This window comes from Equus quagga, chromosome 2, assembly GCF_021613505.1.
Source record: "Equus quagga isolate Etosha38 chromosome 2, UCLA_HA_Equagga_1.0, whole genome shotgun sequence".
Taxonomy (NCBI): Eukaryota; Metazoa; Chordata; class Mammalia; order Perissodactyla; family Equidae; genus Equus; species Equus quagga.
In genome coordinates, this window is record NC_060268.1 from 72,541,043 (window position 1) to 72,562,007 (window position 20,965).

Consider the following 20,965-nt stretch of genomic DNA (forward strand, 5'->3'; position numbering starts at 1 on the left):
TTCATGGACTGGAAGACTCAACATAGTAAAGATGTCACTTGTCCCCAAATTAATCTTTAGATTTAATGCAATTCCTAGCAAAATCTCAGTGAGATTTCTTGTATATATATTCAAGATTATTCTGAAATTTATGTGTAAATGGGAATATATACATGACAAATAAGCACATGAAAGGATGCTCAACGTTATTAGCCATTAGAAAACTGCAAATTAAAACCATGATATCATCACTCACCTATAAGAATGGCTAACATAAAAAATAGTGACAACATTAAATATTGATGAGGTTGTGAGGAAACTAAATAACTCATACATTCTTCTTGCGGCTGTAAAATGGCACCATCACTCCGGAGAACAGTTTGAAAGTGTCTTTAGAAACCAAACCTGCAAGTACCATAAAACCCAGCAATTACACTAGTGGGCATTTATTCTAAAGAAATGAAAATTTATATTCACCCAAAAACCTGTACACAAATGTTTATGGAAGCTTTATTTTTAGTAGCCAAAAAGTAGAAACAAACCAGCTATCCTTCAACAATAAATGATTAAGCAAACTGCGGTACATCCCTACCATGGAAGGCTATTCAGTAACAAAAGAAATGAACTGTTGATACACATGACAGCCTTGATGAATCTTCAGAGAATTATGTGGAGTGAAAAAGTCAATCCCAGAAGGTTACATGCTGCATGATTCCATTTATATACGTTCTTGAAATAAGAAATTTATAGAAATGTAGAATAGATTAGTTGTTGGCAGGAGTTAAGTACAGGGTAGGGTAGAAGGTAGTTGATGTGGCTATAAAAGGGCCACAGGAAGGACCATTTTGGTGATGAAAATGTTCTATAGCTTAACTGTATCAATGTCAGTATCCTGACTGTGACATTGTAGTAGGGTTTTGAATTATATTACTATTGAAGAAAACTGGTAAGTGGTACATGGGATCACTCCATATTATGCCTTACAACTGCATGTTGTCAATTACCTCAAAATAAAATTGCAATTAAAATAATTAAAAAGGAAAAACTAGAAGGAAAAATGTTCTCAGTAACTAAATGTATAACTACTAAACTAAGTAAATATAGATAGATAGACAGGCTGACTGAAAAATAAAGTCAAGGAAATAACCCAGAATCTAGAGGCAAAAATCAAAGAAGAAATTGCAGGAAAAAAGTTATATACATAAAAGTTCCATATGGGAAATCCAATATTCAACTACTAGAAAAATCTCAGGAAGGACAGAATGAAACAGAAGGGAGGAGTTTATCCAAGAAATAATAGAAGTGAATTTTCTAGAGTAGAAGCAGCACATGAGTGGATACATGCCTAATGCCATCTTTGTGAAATTTTAGAACTCCAAGGAGGCTTAGAAACTTGCTCAGTGTCACAGAATGAATAAATCCCAGAGCGGGGAATTGAATTCTAGCAGTCCAGCTCCCTAGTTTCTTCTCCTAAACTCTTTATGTTGAAAATAGGTAGTTAGAAATTCCAGGTTCAGCAAAAAATGGTACAAAAATGTTAGCATCCCAGCTGGAGTGACCCTGTGCCCAACCCCAAAAGCTTGACTTGCTCATGGAACACATTGTGGTTGTTAATTTCCTTGACAATCAAGCTCTTCTATTTTATTTGTTGCCATATACAGGTGTTAGTTGGATAAAAAGAAACTTTAAAAATAACTTAAATATCTACTGGTGGAACATAGAGATCAAATAAAAATGAAGACTGCTATAGGTCCAAGCACATGTTGTGTCTTTGCCAAAGTTACCTAGGGACTGTGGACAATCCAGGAAGCACATGGCTGCATTAAAACCTGTTGCTTTCCTTTGCTCATAGTTGTGTCTTGAGTGGCAAGTGGTTCTTCCACTTGCCAAAGGGAATGCCAGTGCATAGAGTTAATTTTTGTGTTCTCTGTCAAGCAGGACATTATCACTGGTCTGAGAGCATGGCATATTTGATCCAACTTGGACTGGCTGACACAGAACATTAGATTGGAGATTCTTTACAAATTGATAAAATGTCCAGCAACAACAAGGCAGAGAATAGTTTTGAAAAATGTTCTTGTTCTATCTCTAGAACCATATATCATCTTTCCACACAGGATTACCCAAACATGCTGAGACAGGCAACAGCTGTTCACATACAAATCCCAACCTCTGTTTGCTCCTCTGTTAATGGAAACTGGAAAGGAGGCTTGATCCAGAGTAGTGACACTAGGACCTCTTTCTCACTGCCATGTGGAACCCATGCCATGTGTGGGGTGCCATTAGAAACCTGCTAGCATCTTATTAAATTGCTGCAGCAACCATTGATGTCTGAATACTGCTCTCACATTCTTAATCTTATGTGAAGCCCACAACTATCCTGTGAGATGCCCAGGGAAGGTGGCAACTGTCCTCATTTAATTCAGATGTAGCCCTTCCCTGCTGATGTAAGGCAGGGACAGGCAGATGGATTCCTGCCCCTTGCCAAAGCCAAAGCCATTTGGAGTCAAGGAGACATGAAGGGGTATCTTCTGTGGGGGAGGGAGGGGCTTCTGGTAACGATTTCCCTGATCCTGAGTACAAACCTTAGGAGAGAGAGTAGTCCTGCTTCTTTTTCTGGATACTGCTCACTTATGTGTACTAATGAGATGCCTGGAGCCAATTCCAGCCTGAGTATGGGGCCAAGTCTGAGTGTTGTTGGTGGCAGAGCACATAGATGGAGATAACTGGTCCTGGATGATGGTGCTGAGTCCTGACTTGCTCCATCTCTGACTGTCTGTCACAGGAGATAAACTCTCTGTATTGCCAACACCATCTTGTTTTGCATCTTCCTTTCCTTCTAATCAAAAACATCTTAATATAAAAGAAATGGTCAGTGATCACTTATGGTTACAGAGCTTAGCAGATTTGAGACTTTAGTTGAGATCTTCAGAATCCAAATCTAGTGTTCTTTCCACTATACCAGCTGACATACTCTGTTCCCAGTACATTTGTGCAGGATCTGCTGGTTGGCTGACCCAACACCGTTCCTACTCTCCTCTTTGCTTCCGTCTATTGTAATGTTCCCTCTAGTAGCTCATACGCTCTCCTTGTCTCATTTTACTGACCAATAAGACACAAGGGAAATCTGTTTGGGAGCCTCTTGATGTAGCTTTTGCCCACCTAATAAAAATGTATTCATACCAGTTCTCCATGCCTTCTGCCTTAGATGTGGCCACGAAACCATCTGTGACTGGAGGGAGAGGCCAAGAGAATTGGGGAGACCTGCCTCTGACATTAGCGAGACATTGAACCCATCAGCCCTCTGCCCTCAAGCTTCTTATTACATGGGATGAGGTGATTTCCCTGTGTGTGTAAGCCGCTGTTAGTCAGGTTTCTGTAGCTGAAAGCATTCTTAAAGAAACAGGGCTCAGTGAGACTTAATCAGTTAATATTCTATCTCCCAGGTTACAAGGCCTTCAGGAGGCTGAATGACTTCGTGCAAAGGGATGACTGACAGGTGGGTCTAGGGGTGGGAGGTCAGGCTGTGAGGGCCTATTCTAGTGCAGACAGGGCTTTGGGGAATAGCAATCCCCATAGTGTCATACACACTGCAGTCCCTAGAAGGTGATAGGAATCAAAAGCTGAGCAACTGCCTTACATGAAGGAAGTCAGTCCAGCCGTTGCTCATGTCTCTGCCTCATCTACTTTCCAAGGAAAGAATTTGAGTCACGGGGCTCCTCACTTTACCCCTCTGACCTCACCCACACCTCTTCATCCTGTTCAAGTTGTTGTGCACCCAGGAGATCAAGCTGCTACCCCTTCCCTCAGATCCTTGAAAACCTCCCCATTCTGTTCCCTGAATCCGTAAGTGCTCAGGAATACATTAATGCACTGAGCCAGTTCACCCTGGCAATGTGAAACAGGAAATGGAAATGGCCTCTTGTTTTCTGGCAAGTGGTCCGTAGCAGATGAGGAATTCATACCAACTGCAGCATGACGAGATGCTTCATCCAGGCAATGCCTGCCTGCCATTTTAACTGGAAAAAGGAGTATTTTTTCTGTCATTAATCCCTCAGAGCAGAGAAGAAAAGTGTTGCCTTTTATTTTTAGAGCTCACACAGGTTGCTGAATGTGACCCTGGAACAGGAGTTAAGCTCTGTGTCATCCAGAAGCAGAGGTCTCCATTTTAAGTCCCGGAGTAGCAATGTTTGGGGGGCTGGCAGGTAGACATTGCCTAGGTGCAGAGGTGCGTGCTTTATGATGGAGGCTGGCAGGGCAGGGCCATACAAGAAACAAGGACTTCCCTGTGGGAACAGTCTTGTCAAGCCCTGGGAAATAATCGCGAGACAGAATGGCCTGGCAACAGTATGGAGTCTCATTGGCAGGTCCCCTCAACCAAAGTGGGAGCCAGCTGGCTGCCAGGGTGATAGGATGGATACATCAGTGAGACAGCGCCCAGAGGAGGCTGTCTAGGCCCAGCATTGCCGTGGAATTTGTATATCGCCACCTGTTTGGGACCCTTCAGATGCTCTTCGTGGTTGTCTACAGAAGGGCCTTAGGCTTATGTCATGCAGCCTGAGTCCCACCCTCTCTTATCTTCCTCTGGAGTCAGAACTTCTGGTTCGAGTCCTGGGCCCACCACTTCACAGCCCTGAAAACTCAGTGTGTTGCTCAGCTTATTTGTGCCTTAGTTTCTTCAGGGGGACACTGGGGACCTCCAGGGTCGTGGTGAAGATAAGAAGACAAAAGGCATGCCAAACCCTTAGAATGCTTCTAGCCCCGAGGAGACACTCAGCAGACATCTGGTCTTTTCCTTCAACTCCTTCTCCAGCAGAACTTACCCCACACCCAAGCCTGCGTGGGCCCACATGGCTTGTTGAAGCTAATTGCTCCATTTCATTCTCCTTGGAGCCTCCTAACTCCCCTTGTCATCTGTGACTTCCTCAGGGAAGCCCTGCCTGGCCAGGGCCCGGTGACCCCAGCCTCCTGAGCACTTGCTCTCTGCCTCTCTGATCTCATGCCTGCTGCACATCTCCCACGTGATGCCTCTGTCCTGTCTCTCCAAAAACAGGCTCCCCATGAGCCCCTGGAAAATATGAGCTGATTTTCATGGAGAGTGGTTTGCTGGGTAGAAGAGAGAACCTGCCTAGTATTGAAAAGTTAGCAAGAAGCTAATGGAAATCTGGGGAGGGGGCAGAGGCAGATCTCAGAGTCAAGATGCAAATCCAGAATCAGTTCTGGTCATAACAAATAGACAAACTCAGAGGATTTATTGTGTCACAGTTCTTGCCTATCGGGTAAGTGTGGCTCAGCTAGGTCCCTGTTTAGAGTCTCATGAGGCCAAGATGAAGGTGTCCTCAGGCTGTGCTCCTTTCTGGTGGCTCTGGGGTTTGGTCTGCTTCCAAGCTCACTCAGGTTATTGGCAGAATCCTGTTCCTTGCAGCTGGAAGACTGGATCCTTATTACCTAGCTGGCTGTCAGCAGGGCCTACCCATAGCTCCTAGAGGCCTCTCTGGTCATTGCACATGGGCCTAAGTCTCAGAGCCAGCAAGAGTATATGGAATCCTGCTCACGGTGGAAATCCCTCCACTTCCCCTGTATCTCTCTGATACCCACCCCTCCATCTCTTCAACCCTCTCCATATCTCTGATCCCCCTCCTCATCCCTTTGACTCCCCCTGGGATCTCTCCTGGATCTCTTTGACTCCCTCTGGGATCCCTCTGATCCCCTTCCCTGGGATCCCTCCAACTGTCCCTGGAGTCTTGCTTACCCTCCCCTCCCTGCGACACCCCCGGGATCTCTGCTATTCTCCCTCTGAGGATTCTCTTCTGCTCCCACCCGAAGAAAGTTCTGTGCTTTTAAGGGTTCACGTGACTCAGTTGGGCCCACCCTGATAATCCAGGGTAATCCTCCTATTTCAGGGTCCATAACCTGAATTATGTCTGCAAAGTCCCCTTTGCCATACAGGGTAACAAAATGGCATAACCATAGGTCCTGAGGACTAAGATATGGGCTTATTTATAATGGGGGAGCATCATTCTACCACCTGGAATAAGCCAGCATCACCTATAACCTGAACTGTCCCCCATCCAGGCTTCCTGTGTTCTCTGTCACTGCCCTAAAGTCTGTCTTGCACACAGCAGTCTGGGTGTTAGCCTGTCATGCCCTTCCTTCCACTGTGGGGCAGCTATCCCTCTCCCTTGGTGATGGTCCCCCCCCCAACCCCCACCACTGACCTCCCCCTTCCCCTCACCCTTCCTGATACTCTGGGTGGGGCCATACACTCTGAAGTTCACTGAGAAATAAGGGAATTGTCATAAAAGTGAGACATCAGAAACACAGGGACCACAAGCAGAGTGGGGCCGACCTTAGGCAGGCAGGGTATGCACAGGACTTGGGCTCGACAGGCTGTGGGTGATGGAAGTTTTTATTGAGCTCTTAAGATCTAAAGTCTTATATTGTTGATGCATCAAATATATTTCATCCTTAGAGCAAGTGTGTAAATGGACAAGATGGCATGCTGTTTCAATGATTTTCGCTGAAAAAAACTCCCAGTCTAAGTCTTATGTGGAGGAAAGGCAGAGAGAGAGATGAGGCTCTGGCTTGTGACCTTGGTGAACATTTGTGTGGGTGACCCTGGCTGCAGACCTGATGGTCTTGGCTGCCTGTATGTTTCAGAGAGAGGGTGAGGACTGAGTGGAAGGAGGGGAACATGTGTTCAGCTGAGTGTCATTTGCACTCACAGCTCATTTGCCAGGGCCTCTCCTGGGGAACAGGGCAGGTGTTTTGGACCTCCCCCAGTGGAGAAACCTGGCAGGTGACTTTGCTCTGAGGTTATTTATTCCACACTTTTCTCCATGCTCTGCATTCCAGAGGACACAGTACTAAGTTCTCTGAAAAGGCAGCATTGAGGGTCTTGCTTATGCCACCAGACTCCATCTTTGGTCCTCTTCCTCCTGCTCTACTGTTACTAATGTTTTTCAGTCTCAGAAAGGCTGCTTCCTTATGCCGAAATGCCATAGCCAGCTCCAGATTTGTGTCTCACAGTTCGCCAGTCCTCAGGAGACAGAGAGAGTCTCTTCCTCAGTGGTTTATTGCAGACATGACACATTGGAACTGAGCTAAACTACCTGAGCCTGGGTTGTGTGTCCATCCCTGAACACTGACCTCTGCAGTTGGCAACAGAAGAGCTGATGGGCTTTACTAAGCAAAGTCACCCTTCCCTGAACCAGTCACTGAGTTGAGACCTGGCTTGGGACACATCCCTCACCACGCATGAGGCCTCACTCATATGTACGTGTGTGCATGTTATGTCTCCCATACAGATCATGTGTGCTGTCAAAAAAATGCTCTCCTAGAGAGGCATTTTATTAACCTAGTTGTTGCATCCATCCTTCCATCCACAGAAGGATTTCCTGCTGGGTGGCTCGGCCTGGAGTCGTGAGGAAGGTGGTGCTTATCTGAGATTCCATTCTACTTCTCAGAAGACACACGTCCTCTCCACTGGTTGTTGGCCCTACTTGCATTTTCCTCTAAAAGATATATGCCACTATGTCTCACAGGGATTTGGCAATTCTCCTTAGCATTTCCCTTCCTCTATCACATAGAACAGCCATAATCCTGACTGTAAATGAATTGCTGTATTTACAAGCAGTGAATTTATTTTCAGGTTGCTAGTGTTTTTTTTTTTTTCCTACAGATATTTGCAAAGCAACCACTTTGCTAGTGCCTGTGAAGTAATCACCAAATCAAAAGCCCATGAGATGATCTGAATGCTACAGACCAAAAGCAACCGGAAGGCTACACTGAGATAAACTGAAATTTTATTTTACTTTTAAAATTTTGATTCCAGGTAATGGAACATTGATTGGAGCCTCAGCAAATGTCGTTTGTGCAGGAATTGCAGAGCAGCATGGATATGGATTCTCTTTCATGGAATTTTTCAGGTACTTTAAAAACTCATTTTAAATTTCTGTCTAAATAGTCCCTAAGCTTACTTAATTAAAAGAAAAAAAAAAAAAGAGCACCGTGTACTGTTAAGCAGTAGAATATGCATGTTTTTAGCAATTAGAGAGACTTTAGTGTGGGTGAAGTTAACTCAGAAAAAAACGCATTAAAAATTTATTGCTGGGAGGGGCTGGCCTGGTGACACAGCAGTTAAATTCATGCACTCTGCTTCAGTGGCCCAGGGTTCACTGGTTTGGGTGCCGGGCGCCGACGTATGCACCACTTGTCAAGCCATGCTGTGGCTGGCATCCTACATATGAAATAGAGGAAGATGGGCACAGATGTTAGCTCAGGGCCAATCTTCCTCAGCAAAAAGATGAGGATTGGTGGTGGATGTTAGCTCAGGGCTAATCTTCCTCAAAAGAAAGAAAAAAATTATTGCTGGGATTAACTTCGTGACACAGAGGATGATTCAGACATTCTGCATAATTCAGATTGAGTCTAGGGATGAGGAAATGGTTGTGAGCTTGCTGGGTATCTATGTTGCTGTTCTCTTGAAAATTTCAGTGGGGCTTGCGTCTTGACTGTTCGTGATGATGGTGCATAATGAGATTCTGACATCCCCCTACTGGATTGCCCAGCAAACGAAGAGCCCAGGGATATTAAAGACAGGGGGAAGCCTGGGAATGAGCATTCCATGTGTGGGTACCTCTCAGGACAGCACAGAGATGAGGCCCAGGGTGGGGGAGCACAGCTGATGCCTTGGCTCCCCAAGGCGTCCTGCTCCTGCAAAGGAGAATTTGCTCCAAGGGAGCTGGGCCCACTCTGGGGTCCTGACCACCTGCATGCTGTGTTTATATGGCACCACTGTACGTTGCAGCAGGTGAGTGGACAGAATAGAGGTGTGTCATTCCTGTAAAACAGTGCTGCCAAAAAGAACTTACATTCATTTGGTGTTGAACAAGATTTCTGTTGAAGTTCTTGACTGTAAACTCGCAGCTCGGTATATGCATAGCCATGGTTCTCAGAACCAGTCTCACTAAAGCTTTGTAACAGCAGCTCTGGCTGAGTGGTGGAACGACCTGCAGCCCATGGAGGCAGCGGTCCCTGCTTCAGGCCCCATGCCTCTGCAGGGCACTGCTTGCCTGGGCTAGACTCCGGGACAGAACCCTTGCCATCATACCCAGGTGAGGATCAACATCAGTCTGTGTATAACAGAGCATTGACTTTTGCAGACTTACTATACTGGGCCACGTCTGCTCTTAAGCAACTAGTGATACTTAGCAGTTTTGCTGACACTTTAATTTGAATAACAGTCCTGGGAGACTTGGGTGTGGGAAGAAGGCACTAGGCTGGAAAGCAAGCTGCAGGGACACTGACCATGCATCTCTTAGTAGGCCTCTGGGCACATTGTTGGCCTGCTGCTAAGGGACAGGATCCAAAACTTAGCAATTGGCCAACTTAGTCCTGTTTAGGCTCTCATCTGCCTCTGCTGAGTATAAAAGAAATAAAACTGTCACTTAAACAAAATTCTCAATGAAACAGCATTCATTGTAGCAATGTAGCATCCACCCTAGCAGAATAACCCACCTCACACTGCCATCAACTCTTCTTTGCTCCAGATTCAGTGAGGGTTCAGCCCCAGAGTACAGTGCCCCAGAGACAAGTGCTCTGAGCGAGGTGGCAACAGGAGATACAGACTTGGCCCAGGAATTCCAGGGCTTCCGCATTTGGACCAGGTTCCCAATTTCTGCAGAGCTAGAAGGCTGTCATTCAAATGCCCCAGTCTCCTCTTCTTTGTTTGGCCAAGAATGCGATACATTGGCCTTCTACCTGCTCGTCACCATAGGCTGGACTCCAGATAGTAGGGATTCTCATGGCCGTTTAGCAACACTGGTTGGTCTCTTTGAAATAAGAACCAGGACATCTGTCTGACTAGAAGGGTTGGTGTCCATGCCCAGTGTCTGGTGTCTGGACATGCACAGTGCCTGGGTTTCAGCTCCATGGATGATGCATGTGCATACTGAACTTTTCAAGTAGGCCTTACACTTCTATGCAATATATGCAGCTTGTGTGCAGAGTGTGGTGGTGAAAGCTAGAATAGTATTCAGTAACATGGTGGCCACAGAAAGTATGGGGCAAGACTGCCAGTTTTCTCCTCCAAAAGCTCATTTGGTGGTGGCCTTATGAATCACATCCATCTTCTTGGATGGAGAAAAACATGCCTCTATAGTTAGTGGTCAAACCATGTCTCATTTCTGTCTGGTTCCAGCATTTCTTCCAGCTCTGACCATTCTTCTTGTCAGGTCCTTGCTGCTTGGCGGTCAGAGCAGTGTTCTTGTTAAAAATGGTCATCTAATTGTTGTAGGGCACTTATTTGCATGAAGCTCTTACTTTGCAATTGTAAATATATCAAATTGACTTTTATCTACCTCACATAAAAAACAATTTCATGAAAGGTGGCTTCCCGTGATACACAGTGCAAAATGTTGACTTTCTACTTGATTTTTAAAAATTACTGTTTTTCTGACTATTTAAATATGCATTTAAAGGAAAATATGTAAAAGGATAAAATATAAAAGTAACTCATCATTTTGCTACCCAGAAATGACCACTGATCATAATTTAGTGTGTTTTCTTACATTTTCTCTCACTATCATATGATATATATGTATATGTTAACAAAAATTTTTAATCACGTTGTGTCCTATCTTTTACTTTTCATAATATATTGTGGGCATTTTACTAGTCCATTAATTATTATTCCAAAATAGAGTATATTTATATATACACTATATGGATATATCACTATTTTACCTTGGTTGAGCATTTCAGTTGCTTCCTATTCTTTGTTATCATAATCAGTGCTGTGTTGATTATCTTTACAGATAAAACTTTGTTTCCTTCTTGATAATTGAAGATAAATTTCCTGATATACAATTGCTGGCTAAGTGAATGATGTTTTAAGAACCTAGATACACATCGATAAGCTGGCCTTCAGAAATGTTGCTCTGCCACTCACTTCATTGAGCCTCACCAACACTTATTACTGACATTCTAAATACTCATGGTTCATCTGGCCTGCTAACAGTAGATTCATCTTATGTTTTAAATAATTCCAATGAGATTAAACTCTTTTATATAAGTATTGGAGGTTTGCATTTCTTATTTTGTAAACTTTCTATTCATAATTTTGTCTATGTCTTTCTATTGAGAGATTTGAATTTTTCCTATTTTTTGGAAGCTGTCTTTACATTTAAAGGAATCAGTTCTGATATGTATGTTGTGACTTTTTTTTTTAGTTTATTTTAAATTTTACAAGGGACTTTTCGATATTATGTAGTCAAAGCTATGAATCATATTGAATGTGACCTTACTTTTGTTTTTGAATTTAAGATGTCTTTTCTATCCCCCAAACAGGTAAACTTCACCTCTATTTTTTGTGTGTGTGTGAAGATTGGTCCTGAGCTAACATCTGTTGCCAATCTTCCTGTTTTTGCTTGAGGAAGATTGTCCCTGAGCTAGTATCCATGCCAGTCTTCCCCTATTTTGTATGCGCGATGCTGCCATAGCATGGCTTGATGAGCAGTGTGTAGGTCCACACTTGGGATTCAAACCTGTGAACCTTGGCCGCCAAAGTGAAGTGTGCAAACTTAACCACTATGCCATGGGGCTGGCCCCTCACCTCTATTTTTTTCTAGATTTTTTTTCTCGTTTTCATTTAAAATTTTTCCTTCAAGATAGTTGTAGATTCACATGTAGTTGTAAGAAATAATACAGAGAGATCTCATGTATCCTTTACCCAGATACTCTCAATAGTAAATTCTTGAAAAAATTGTAGCACAATATCACCACCAGGATATTGGCACTGATACCAGTCAAAATAGAGAAAAATCACATCACCACCAGAATCCCTCATGTTGCCCTTTTATAACCACACCACTTCCCTACCGCCTCCACCCCACCTTAACCCATGTAACTACTAATCTCTTTTCCATATCTAAAATTTCATCATTTCAAAAACGTTATGTAAATGGAATCATACAATATGTGACCTTTTTGGACTGGCTTTTTTAACTCACCATAATTGCCTAGCGATTCATCCAAGTTATTTCATATATGAGTATTTTGCTCCTTTTTATTGCATTCCATGGTATGTACCGCAGTTTGTATCATGTAACACACGGATGTATCACAGTTTCTTTAGTAATTCACCCACTGAAGAACATCTATGGTATTTCCAGTTTGGGGCTATTATGAATAGAGCTACTATGACATTTATGTTCAGGTTTTTAACATAGGTTTTCATTTCTCTGGGATGAATGCCCAGGAGTCAGACTACTGAGTCATATGGTAAGTATACAGTTAGTTTTTAAAGAATTGCCAAATTAAATTATTTTCCAGAGTGGCTGTATCATTTTGCATTCCCGCAAGCAATGTGTGAGAGATCTGATTTCTCTGCATCCTCTCCAGCATTCAGGATTGTCACGATTTTTAATTTCAGTAATTCTTATAGGTGTATAGTGATATATCACTGGAGTTTTAATTTGAATTTCCCTAATGGCTAATGATATCAAACATCTTTGTATATCCTTATTTGCCATCTGTGTGTCCTTTTCAGTGAAGTGACTGTCTTTTAGGTGTGTCTCTGATATACAGTATATTGTTGGGGCTTGCTTGTGAATCTAAAGAAAAAACATTTTTTTCTTTTAATAGGTGAGTTTATCCCATTCACATTTATTGGTATGACTCACACATTTGCCATATGATTTAATTACATTGCTATGTATGTTGTGTTTTAGTTGCTATGTTTCTCTCTGTTACCCATGTTTGCTCTTTTATTTTCTAAAATGTCTCTTTGTAATTAGAAATGTTATGTTTTTCTTCTAGTGACTACCTTTTTTCTCATACTTTATTGAATGACTTTAGACCTCTGTTTTCTTATTTAATCTTGAATATCTGGTTTGTCTGCCTTTATGGGTATCCTTTGACTTCTATGTATTGCCTATATAACAATTGATATGTTTATTCTGCTTTTCTCTTTCCTTCTTACTTCTTCACTTATTTACTAATTGAAATATTTCTACTTTCAAAGCATATAACATTTAAATATTATTCTTCTGCTATTGTCCCCATGTCTACAAGTAAATATATTAAATAGTCACCATTAGTCCTTTTGCTGAAGTGTCCCTGGTTAGCCTTGATGGATGAAGTTAATCTTTTAGAAGAGCTCAAGAACAGCTCCTAAGTAGAGTATTCCCTGAGTTTTTGCAGGTTTACAACTGTTTTTTCCATAGCCTTGAAATTTGAAGGAGAGCTTGGCTTCATATCTAATAAAGTCCTTGGTTCACACATACTTCCTTTGACTTTCTTGAAAACGCTGCTTTGTTGCCTCACTTGTATGTTGTTTTTGGGAAGTCTGATGTAGGCCTAATTCTCTTACTTTTGTAAGTTATTTGATCATCTTGTTTAGAAGTCTGGGGGAATTTCTGATTTATCCTGAAGTCTAATAATTTTACTAACACATGTCTTGGAGTTGATTGTTCTGTGTCAGTTTCCCCACGTATCCTGTGAGCCCCTCTAATGTGTAGAATCATGTCTTCTTTTAGTTCCAGAAAGGTTTCTTGGATCATAGTTTTAAGCGTTCATTACATTTTATTGTTTCATGGATCTTTTCATGTTGGGTCTTCCTGGCTTGCCTTCCATTTCAACCACTTTCTCTCTGACTGATTTTGCTACTTAATTTACTTTGTTTTTACTCTCCTGTTTGCTCTCCTCCTTTCTTCAGTATCTCTTATTAAGTTTTCATTTGACTATATATTTTTGGAACACCTTGTAATTTAATCTTTATTTTGGACCTGATTTAGTCTTTTTCTTTGATTCCTCATTTTATTTCTTCAGGTTTTTTAGTCTATTTATATTCTTAGCATTTAGGTTTCTGATTCAAGGTGTTTTTTTCTTATTGTCAAGTGCGTATTTAGGATATGTAATTCACTATAGAATGTTGTCATGCAGCTTTAATTTTTTTGAGTTCATGTTTGGATTTTTGGGTAAATCCTTACCATCGTCAGTGTTTACATTCTCATATTCCCTTTTTATTCTTATGAAAGCATTATATAGATTAAATCTGCTTCATCTATGCACTTCTTGGATGGGGTGCACTGTTGGGGTCAATTGAAGATTCCTAGTTTAAGAGCACCCTCTGTGGTCAGTGCAATGGCCTGTAGTTCTTTAACGGAAGATTTTTTTGCAGCTGGGGAACTGTCCACCAATTTTTGGTTCTTTTTGTCTTATAAGATTCTACATTTCTTCCTCTTGCTGCTTTTCCCCTTCACCTTCCAGTCTCTTATGGGCACATCTGCCTTCCTTTCTGCTGTCTTATTCCCCAGAAAGGAGTCTTTCCAATCCTGCCTGTTGCCCTGTACACATTTGCATCATTTTTCTATAGTCTGTGCTCTAATCGAGCAGGATTAATTTTAGTTGTTTTATGTTTAGGTTGGACTTCTTTTTTCTGGTTATTGTTTTTCCCTCAGCCCTAGGAACCTTATTACTTCTTTTATTTTTCATGGAGTTTTCTGGATTCCTCTGTCTCTTTGGAAAGGCCTGGGGCAGGAGCTTGAGAGATAGCTTTGCTGTGAATTGGTGTTTATTTCTTTTTTGATGAGTAATATGAAGCTTATGGTGCTGTCTTCTAGTTATGTTGAAGGCATGGGATGTATGTGATTTTATTTGTACGTTTTGTTGATCTGTAGAGTTTGTTGTGAACAGTGTGGGAAGATTTGGATTTGGGTAGTTGTCGTCATGTTGGCCACTGGAAGCCCCTTGCTCTCTTTTTGAAGATAGTGGTATCACTCCTTTCTCCAGTGGGATCTTCTGTGCTGCACAACACAGGGAGAATAGGGTTTTATTTTGCTATCTTTGGAGAGACTTATTTTCTGGATGGAAAGTATGCCAATGTTGCATTCCCTCATTGAGCAGAGACATAGTCTCCAGAACACCCCTCCATGGGACACTCTTCCATGGGGCACTCCTCCATGGGGCACTGCTCCATGGGGCACTACTCCTTGGGGCAGTCTTCCATGGGGCGCTCCTCCATGGAGCTCTACGAGGCAGTACACATGGGTTGGCGAAAGATTGTTTCATCAATTGATAATGCAGATTTTTACTATTTCTTTACACTTAGAGACACATTAAGCGGAATGTTGTTGCAGAAATCCATAAAGTTTTTGTCATCTTCTCTTTTGTTTCCTTTTGAGATTTATTGGAACACAACTGATTATTTTTCAGCTTTAAAAAAATAATAAGTTGATAAATTAAATGAAAGAGAAAAATATTCAGAGAATAAACTACTTAGAAACTACCATTCTAGAAGTAACATTTGAAAATGTCCTGGCTTTGTTTTGTGTGACTCAGAAGGATCATTGATTAACGCTAAATTAGGATAAAGTTCTTTGGATACTAGATTTTATAAAGCCATCACTCTGTCTCCTGCTTCAGGGATATCTGTCTAGACATATTTTCTCAAAGGTCAAAACCAATGCTAATGTAATATTAGATGCCTTTTTTAAGGTTAATCTCTGTATTAATCACAATGCTGTAAACTCACTGAACCAGAAGTCAAATAATTTTTTTCCTCTTGAGGATTAAAATCATGAACATGAGATCAATATTTTCTGAATGTCAGTTTCAACGTTGGTCTCATCCATACATTGTTTACTAAGAAAAAAGGGCTATTTTCATGCAGACCTTTCCTGGTTAGAGAAGTGGTCCTCAGACTTCTCTGAGCAGGCAGATCCTTTGGTGTCTGAAGGAATACTCAAAACCACCCACCTCTCATTCTCCTACCCTTAATATAAACATAAGGAACCCCTCCCTACCACTGTTAGTTTGCACCAAGACAGAAAGCCTTCAGCCTTAAGGTGATAACACTTGGGTAGATCAGTATATTCTTGGACACTTCTAAACAGTGGTCCTGAGTATGGCTACTATTAAAGGGGCAGGAGTTAGGCAGGTTAGGAACGTGGGAGGGCTATTTGAGACCCTTGAAGGCAGAGGAGTTCCAGAAAGTTCAAGAAAGTCATGAGAGCCCTAGATACCCATCCTCTGGATACCAGAAGAGGTCATATAGAGAAGATTCTAGTAAGCATTTATTGATTTTGCTCTTCATTTTTTATGGAAGCAATGGCCTCATTTTGATTTGGAATAACCACCCTTCCCCCACTGTGTACTTCCCAGGACATCACATCCCACCACCTCAGAATTTGGAGAGGGAGGTAAGACTGTCAAGGAACAATTAAAGAATGGCACACAATTCAAGTCAGGATGACCAGCACCAACTGTTGTTGAGGTGTTTTTGCAATGAAGTTCCTCCACTAGACCAGGGTAATGAGGAAAGCCCAAGCTGCTTCATGCTGTTACTAGGAGCCTGAGAATGGGGCCTGAACCTAGAGGAACCAGAGCCTAGGGAAGGATCTTGATAGCATCATCTAGCCCTGTTACAATGACTGAATAACAAGTCACCTCAAAACATAGTTAAAGCAGCAACAAAGATTATTTTGTTTTTTTAACTCTGCCATCTTTGTAGGATTTGAAAGAGCCAGCTTGTTTCTGCTTCACTTGGAATCATGAGGGCTGCTCAAAGGCTGGAAGCTAGAGTCATGTGAGGCTTGGTCACTTACAAGTCTGATGGCGGGGCTATGGAGAACCAAGGAGCTGAGGGGCTGAAATGACTGAGGAGTTACATCCATCTGTAACTTTATGTCACAGGCCCTCCAAAATTCAGGGGAAGGAACCTTCTAATGGAGGAGTGTCCGTGTCACATGATAAGAAGAGCTTGTGGGATAGACTGTATTGGTGCAGCCAAATTTGGAAAATACAATCTGCCACATCATTTTATCTATCCCAAGACTTGTAGCTCATATGATCTTTTGCTTTAGCCATTCTGAAGTTGGCTTTTTTGTCACCTGTAACTATAACAATTCCAACTGGTGCAGAGGCCCAAAGTAGTGTGTCACCACTTTACGATCTTTTTCAAGAACTCATACTAGTTTTCTCAGTTAGGTGAGTAATTCAATCACAGATTTGTCCAGAAGGCCCACATTTGTATTGAAGAGGCATTATCAAAACCCAGGCCTTTCTGCCTTTGAACTGCCTAGAACTCAGATTTGGGTGGTGATTTGCTCATTTTGGCTTATTACATGGTTCACTGGTTGATGGCCAAATTGTGTTGGAGATGGTACTTGTGAGACCTGTGTACATATATCTGTGCAGAACTTTGTCTCTATTATGGCTGCACTCCTCACCCTTGCTAGGAGCCATTGGTTACTATGGAAGAAAGGTAAAGAGAGGCTGGTTCTATGAAATTCTGCCACCACTAATAAATGTTTTTTCTCCTTCTCACACCAACCAGTTCCCCAACTCACTGGCACCAGCTGGTATCCTACAATTCAGTTCAATTCTGACAAAATCTACCTGGAGTTAGCACAAACTCCACAGGTTTAAGGGCTCAGTCCCATAGGACTGCTCCCACTTCAGATACCAGTTGCAAGTATCGGGTCCCCAGGTTACACACACTTCTGTCTGATGTGTCTACAAAGTTGGAAGTTTTCACAACCCCCTCTTCAGTTTCAATAATTTGCTAGAATAGCTCACAGAACTAAGGAAAGCACTATACTTATTGGTTTATTTTAAAGGATACAAATGAACAGCCAGCTGAGGGGGTACATAGGGCAAGGTCTGGAAGGATTCCAAGTAAAGGTGCTTGGGAGAAACCTGTGGAATTGAGGTGAGCAACCCTCTTGGCATGTGGATGCATTTACCAACCCAGTAGCTTCCAGAACTCCATCACTTAGGAAGTTTTATGGAGGTTTCATTTCATAGGCATGATTGTGGCCATTGGTGATGAACTCAATCTCCAGCACCTCTCCCCTCCCCAGAGGCTGGGTAAGTTGGGCCTGAAAGTTCCAAGTTTCTAATCAAGTCTTGATCTTTCTGGTGCCTGGCCCCCATCCTGAAGCTGTCTAGGGGCCCACCAAGAGGCACCTTATTAGAACAAAGACACTCATATCACTCTTATTACTCAGGAAATTCCAAGGATTTAGGAGCTGTGCGCCAGGGACAGAGACAAAATATCTTTCTTAATGTACCACCACTAGGAAAAAGGGCATGTAATGTGCCCACTTTGTATGATGGTGAATATTCACAGAGGACAGTACAGCTTTCTGTACAGACCACTCACTAAAGCAGGAGTGAGATGTCTGCTGTGGAAGCCTTTCCCTGCCAGTGTTTCATTATATTCTAGAACTTTATTTTCTAAAATATAAAACTGAAATTTGATATCATGGAGTTTTCTAATGGGGAATTTCTCAGTCTTTGCATTGAGCAAATTTCCTACAGCTAGAAAGAAATCTAATGGGACCACTTGTAGCCTAAATAATTGTTTTTATGCAACTTGTTTTTGATATATTATTAATTTAATGACAGAATTCTTAATTCCAACCATTATGGAATCCAGAAATAATAAGCAAATTAAAATAATTTAAAATGACTGAAAAACCTTAAGAGGCTTAAGGGACTTGAAATGACTGAAGAGTAAACGCCTTGGTAAAGTGGAATAAGGTGAGGTGGGGGTCAGACTACTCCCAAAACAGCTTTAGTCATTTTCTGAAACAATCTCTACAAACAAAATGCAAGTCTAGTAACTTCCTGGAAACAAGGTAGTGCAGTTCAGTGCTTATGGATGGCAGAAAGCTGTCTGGTCTGCATGTATCCTTTCATGATGGACAGCACGTTTATTGGCTACATTTTTGGAGCATAGGAAATTTGATCTAAACTTTTCTCCTCAGAATATGCTATTTTGAAAAATAATAAAATAAAACCTTTTTATAGTGACTTTAGATACATTAACACAGATTGACATTCTTTACTTATAAAGTGATATATTTATGGATAACTAAAATTTATCAGATATTTAATCAGGCAAAATTTAATGAATACTCATTATATAAATAATGTTTGTTCATTTATGTCCATCCATTCAGTCAACACATGTTTGTAACTACCAAGAACTAGGCTTAAGTGGTAAACCAGTTAGACACAGTCTTGCTGAACTTAGAGTCTGGCCAGGTGAGGAGTGAGAAACACAAGTAAACATACACTGTGTAAACTATTTGCAACGTGAACAAATGCTGCTATGCTAAAAATACGGTTTCCAAGATAGGAAATAGCCCCGAGGAGGCAAATAATGTGTCTTTTCTGAGGAAATGAAGCAACCATCATGACCTCGGTGCAGGATGCGAGGTGGAGAGTGCTAAAACAGGATGGACAGGCTGCATGCCTTGCCTTGGAGACCCAGTGGAAAGAGGCTGGGTTTATTCCAGGTTCACTGGGAGCAGAGAGAAGGACTTTAAGCAGGAAAGCAATGTGATGTGAATTTTATTCTTAAAAGACCACTTTTCACTGCTGAAAGTGAACAGATTGGAAGAGTCAAGAGTGCCACCAGGGAGACCTGTTAGAGGCTGAGATGTGGGGCAAGGTGTTTACAGAGGAGGTGGCAAAAGGGAGCCGATTTGAGATATGGTTTGGAGGTAGAATCAACACGGCTTAATGATCACTTGGATGTGAGGAATGAGGGAAATGAGGAAATCAAAGGTACATCTAGGTAGATGATGTTTTCATTTACTCATAAGGGAAGACCAGTATAGTAACAGGCTGAGAAGAGAAAAATGAAGTGTTTGGCCTTGGTCGAGTAAAATGTCAGCCTTGGTGAGACTGAATTGGGGATGTCAGATTGGTGATTGAGTGGAAGTATGGAACTCTGTGGAGGACTCTTTGATGGAGGTAGAAACTGAAAATAGCCAGAGGAGAGAAGGCATGTTAACAGAGGGGCTTGCCATAACCTTGGGAGTGGGCTTTTGACATCAGCCTTGGGTGCTGTGGGGAGAAAGAGAGGAAAGAACGTGGAACACACTGCTAGTCAGGACTCTCAGTTGTGGGCAACTGAAATCTTCATCAAATTAACTTGGGCAAAAGGGGGACAAAATCAGGAACAGCAATCTACCAGCTCTGGATGGGGAGTGTCTCGGCCCTCAAAGGCTTGGAGCCAGGACTTGCTGTTCCCATCTCTGACCTCTGCTCCCATCAATGTGGGGCTTTATTTTGTGGCTTCTTTGACATGCTTGGGTGTGGGCACCTACCACTCCAGGTGTGAGCTGAGACAGTCTCCCTCTGGAATCATTTCCAAAAATCCCAGGGAAGGGCTTAAAATGGTCTGACTTGGGTCAGGTGCCCACTCTTGGACCAAGAGCTATGGCACCCAGTCCTGACTGTCTTAGTGTGTAGCTAGTGCCTGTCACCTAGGCCAGTCACCATGGTGACACATTCAACATTGGGAGCAGGAATGCCTCCCAGAAGAAGGGGAGAAGGTGCTGTTTGGAGAGTCAAAACAATAGGTATCCACCATGTGCATGGGAGGTGTGAGGAGGACGGTAGGGAAGCCTTCATCTGCTCCTCAGCATCAGGATCCCCAGGCACCCATGCTGCTGATGCCTTCACTCTCAATATTCCCTGGAAAAATCTTACAGAAATGCAGCTCTCTATTGGAGTTCTCTGACCTTACCTGAAGGGCAAACCCTCCACTCTGACACAGCCTGCTTCCCTAAGCACTATATACAAAGTTTCTTTCCCATGGAGACACCAAGTTCCAATCCGTATTTGGATCCATTGCTGTTTCATTGATTTGGCTGACAGTCCTAGAGCCAGTACCATATACGTATTTTTAATGGTAGCTTTATAGTAATTTAAAAGTATCTGAAATAGTGAGATAACTCATTTTTTATTTTTAATAAGTATTCATTCTAAACCATTCACTTTTCAAATAAACTTTTAAATCATTTTATGTATGTTAAAAAAAATTGAGATTCTGATTAAAAATGATTTCATTCTCACTTTCAGAAACTTGATTTGTTTCTCTATTCAGCTTTTGTTTTAATAACTTATTTTAATAAGGTTTTGTTGTTTCTTCATATAGGTTGTAGATGTTATCACTTTTCCTAGATAT

At 41.9% G+C, this 20,965-nt stretch overlaps 1 protein-coding gene across 6 annotated transcripts in view; it reads left to right on the plus strand.

Annotated features, from left to right (window-relative positions):
* The window catches only part of OCA2 (OCA2 melanosomal transmembrane protein), a 358,682-nt gene that overhangs the window by 266,525 nt on the left and 71,192 nt on the right, over positions 1-20,965 (plus strand). For 4 of the 6 annotated variants that reach the window (XM_046655122.1, XM_046655123.1, XM_046655124.1 and 1 more), the window contains one exon: positions 7,814-7,907. In XM_046655122.1, coding sequence (XP_046511078.1) covers positions 7,814-7,907 — 94 coding nt within the window. Of the gene's footprint in view, positions 1-7,813; positions 7,908-8,964; positions 9,096-20,965 lie in introns of all 6 variants that reach the window. The other 2 variants (XR_006887681.1, XR_006887683.1) reach the window with 2 other exon arrangements.